Genomic DNA, 3917 nt, shown 5'->3' with positions numbered 1-3917 from the left:
TAAGGAGGAGAAAGAAGACTGAAATAGAGAAGATAGAAAAAGAAGAACGAAGTAGAGAAGAGAAAGAGAGAAGAAGAAAAGAACCGCTTCGTCTGCCGTTGTATAGAAGACACATGCATGCAGTTTACTAATTTCGGAACTGCTCGTGTTTATGTGTATTGCCAGACAGATGCTGGAGCGCTCATGTGTTTCGAGTGACGACTGTCGCTCACCTGGATGGTGACTGCCTTAATCCAGGGCCAAGGCACGTCAGCATCCTGGCAGATTAGAAACAGAGGAAGCTCGTGCGTGGCTGCATCAATCTCGGAACGAATTAAACACACAGATATGTAGTTAAAAGAATAAATAATACAAATACAATTTACATTAATATGCCTTTAAGTATTATACAATGGAAGATACTCTAAGCACTTTTAGGAAGTTCTAAGGTTAATGTATATTATATTTTATTGGCAGGCTGTGTGAATAATGTTCGAGAAAGTTGACGAGAAACATTCGGGCATTTACATTGCTTGAAGAACAAAGGTAGGTCAGGTGCAATATAGTGGTCTCTCTATTCTCTAATTGCTGCACGTTTTATTTGATATGTTCACTGTTCGTAAATGCTTGATAGAGACTATGTGAATTTATGAGATTAGGGTTAGCGTGCTCTCTTGTGCGGCTGGACACTCAAGGCTGCATCATTGTTCCTATAGTGGTGACAGTGTGTATGTGGTATAGTGAAGACTACGTGATGAGTTGAAGCTGTCCATGAGGAAAACGTCTAGAGGAAGAAACTAAGACGTGAAGTGTTATGTAATAAAGTAGCTTATTCGACTATACTGAAGCACGCAGGTCGGTGGGCACCCACCCAAGCTGATACTTCTTTCTCTCCTCTCTCTCGTCCTCTCCCCTCTCTCTCTCCCTCTCTCTGCTCCTCTTTCTCTCCTCTTCTCTATCTCTCTCTCTTCTTCTCCTCTCTCTGCGCTCTCTCTTCTCTTCTCTCTCTCTTCTCTCTCTCTCCTCTACTCGTTCCCTCTCTCTCTCTTTCTTACTCCCGATCTATACGAACTGCTCTTCGCTGACATCGAATTAAATATCAGAGCCAGGTTCGATTTGGTTCAGAACCAATTGTCAATTAGGCCATGACTACATACATGTATAAATGTGTGAGGCTGGCCTCTGCCTGCATGTGACATGATGTCACTGCATTATACGTGCGTGCGTGTGTGCGTGCATACGTATGTGAGCAAGCAATCAAGGTATGCTGCTCAATTGGTTTCAATAGCAAATATTGATGAGGACTATTTAAACAATTCAACATATCTTTACTTGCTTACACCCGCTATTTTTTTCCAATGTCTTTTTTCCCTCGTAAAATACAGTTTAGGGATTACTATACTGTATTATAGTTCAACACTGTACAATCCTTTAAAAATTAGAGTCGACTAGTCATTGCAGCTGTATGTATTATGCAGACGATCATGAGGGAGTACAGCAACAGTTGAATGAGGTGGAGGCAGGAATAGAGAAGGTTGTTGTGCTGGTCGAGGCGCTCGTGCCCAAGATGGAGGACGTGAAGAAAGACGAGCTGGGAGATCTCGTCGACCAGGAGATGCAGGGCACCATGGACCTAGTAGAGTCAGCAGCACGAAGAATCGAGGTATCGCTACCGCGGCCTTCCACTTCCACCGTGCCACCTACAGCAGTTGCCGCGGTTGCCTTCCCTACTGTACCCATGTGTTCACCCCTGTTACCCCGTGTAGCATATATACAGGTACACCACCGATTTTCCGGACACTGATGGTCCGGAACTTCTTTTAGTCCGAATAAAATTCACCGGGTGGCCACCACCTTGTTTTGCTCAAATTTGACTCTAGCTATGGCGTCTAAGGCAGATGCAAGTGTCAGTGGTGGTTTACATTAATTTACATTTAATATTTGTTTACATTTCTAGCAGTGCATGGTGCTTTAGAGATGATGGGGGACATGATGGAAGGTATTTAGTTGCTCAGATGTGTATTGTTGAATTATTATTATGTGACCTCTTCTCGTCCGGAAAAACGGATGATCTGGAAAGGCCTTGGAACCAAGGGTTCCGCTAAATCGGTGGTGTACCTGTACTCCACTTTTTCCCCTGATTCCGTATGTTGCCAGGGGTTCTACGTGCTCATGTAACATTGTCTGCACAGGTCATGTATCGAGCAAACATTTTGTTCGGAAGTTGACAACATTGATTGAATCCAAAGTTTCTGTATCCACAGCTAATGGGAATTTTTCACATTCTTGTATAGGAAATGCTGAACAATTCGCGAAAGTCTGACTCTGGGGTCACCTTGGAGGTCAATGAACGAATACTGGATTCCTGTAATGCGCTCATGATGGTGAGTGTGAACACTGGATTTTTTTTTACTTAGGAAAAGTCAATGCGAAGATCTCTTAGGTAATTTATTTGTTGTTGTACATGAAATTCACCTTGTTTTATAGGCAGTAAAGATCCTCATAGAAAGATCGAAGGATTTACAGATTGAGATAGCTACCCAAGGACGAGTAAGTGTACAATTTCCATCTTTTTCTTATATTAACTATGAATCAGAACATGTGTAAATCTAAGCTTGTCATGAAAGTTACATATACATGTATGACTTTGTCATTTTTCATATTTTAGTTTATTTTTTTGCTCATGCATTGGTCTTATAGGAGTAACAGGTAGACACAACTATCAATTCTCACTTATTTAGCACATTTTTAACTTTAGTTAGTTTTTCAACTGAGGATTAGTAGCACATCACTGTTTCCACCTAAAGTAAATCATTTAGAGAATGCATATATTCAAGGATCAGCAAAGATAATATACTGAATAATGCTTAGCAAAACCTGCTCTAGTTCCATTTGCACATAGTTTTATCAGACGTTCACTTTTATGAATGAACTATATGTTACAATATCGATAAAATAGTGAACTGTGTCATATTAAATTCACGTGTCAGGCCCTATAACTTCATGTTTTGTGTACTTTCACTTATATAACATTACATACAGGGTGCGAAATTAACGGGAGTCCCGAGTCAAATACTCCCTGATTTACTGTCGGACTCCCTGATTTGACATATGCAGGAGTCCGTGTGACTCCCTGAAAATTCTGCCATACTAACTAGTTCGTTCCAGAGCACGGCCTCGCGGAATTACCGTATTTTTTCAGCTAATGTCCAAAAAAAATTTGGCAGACGTGCAGCTGCATGAATCTTAAAAATAAGCACATGCGTTATTGTTAATATCTTCAATTTTGAACCTTAGACTGCGGACTCCCTCATTTTGCTGCGGACTCCCTCTTTTTGAGGGTAGGGAGTCCGTTGGACTCCCTTGTTCAAAAGTTTATTTCTACCCTTGAATATAATCACACATCTGTGATAGACAACAAGGGGACCATAATTATGGAGTGCTATACCAAGGTCTAACTTGTCTTACATTAATAATATATTATAATAAGCTTACATTTATATATCATATATTGTCACATATATGTGATAGAAGAACAGAGGAACAATACAGAGCACTATGTTGTGTCTAGCCTAGGATCGTGGGTGCTGGACATTTTCGCTTCATTTTGTTACAGGGATCGACGTCCGTGAAGGAATTCTACAAGCGGAATCACCGATGGACAGAGGGGCTCATATCTGCTGCAAAATCTGTCGGATTCAGTGCCAAAATACTTGTGTGAGTATTTCAAAGGTGATTGAACCTTCCAAGGATGTTTCTCTACCCATGTGTGTTAGTATCAACATCTCTAACTGTCACCATTGTCAACGTCTCTAACTGTAACCATTGTCAACGTCTCTAACTGTCACCACGTTCAACGTCTCTAACTGTAACCATTGTCAACGTCTCTAACTGTCACCACTTTCAACGTCTCTAACTGCCACCATTGTCAACATCTC

The 3917-nt window shown here is 41.0% G+C and overlaps 1 protein-coding gene across 1 annotated transcript in view; it reads left to right on the top strand.

The window, feature by feature from the left end:
* LOC106806537 (huntingtin-interacting protein 1-like) overlaps window positions 1-3917 on the top strand; it is a 21670-nt gene that overhangs the window by 13404 nt on the left and 4349 nt on the right. The window contains exons 22-25 of the mRNA XM_014808512.1: window positions 1458-1642; window positions 2274-2363; window positions 2467-2529; window positions 3596-3696. Coding sequence (XP_014663998.1) covers window positions 1458-1642; window positions 2274-2363; window positions 2467-2529; window positions 3596-3696 — 439 coding nt within the window. The remainder of the gene's footprint in view (window positions 1-1457; window positions 1643-2273; window positions 2364-2466; window positions 2530-3595; window positions 3697-3917) is intronic.

This window comes from Priapulus caudatus, unplaced genomic scaffold (assembly GCF_000485595.1).
Source record: "Priapulus caudatus unplaced genomic scaffold, Priapulus_caudatus-5.0.1 Scaffold167, whole genome shotgun sequence".
NCBI lineage: Eukaryota > Metazoa > Priapulida > Priapulimorpha > Priapulimorphida > Priapulidae > Priapulus > Priapulus caudatus.
Note: the sequence above shows the minus strand (reverse complement) of the source record. Positions and strands in the feature narration are given on the sequence as shown.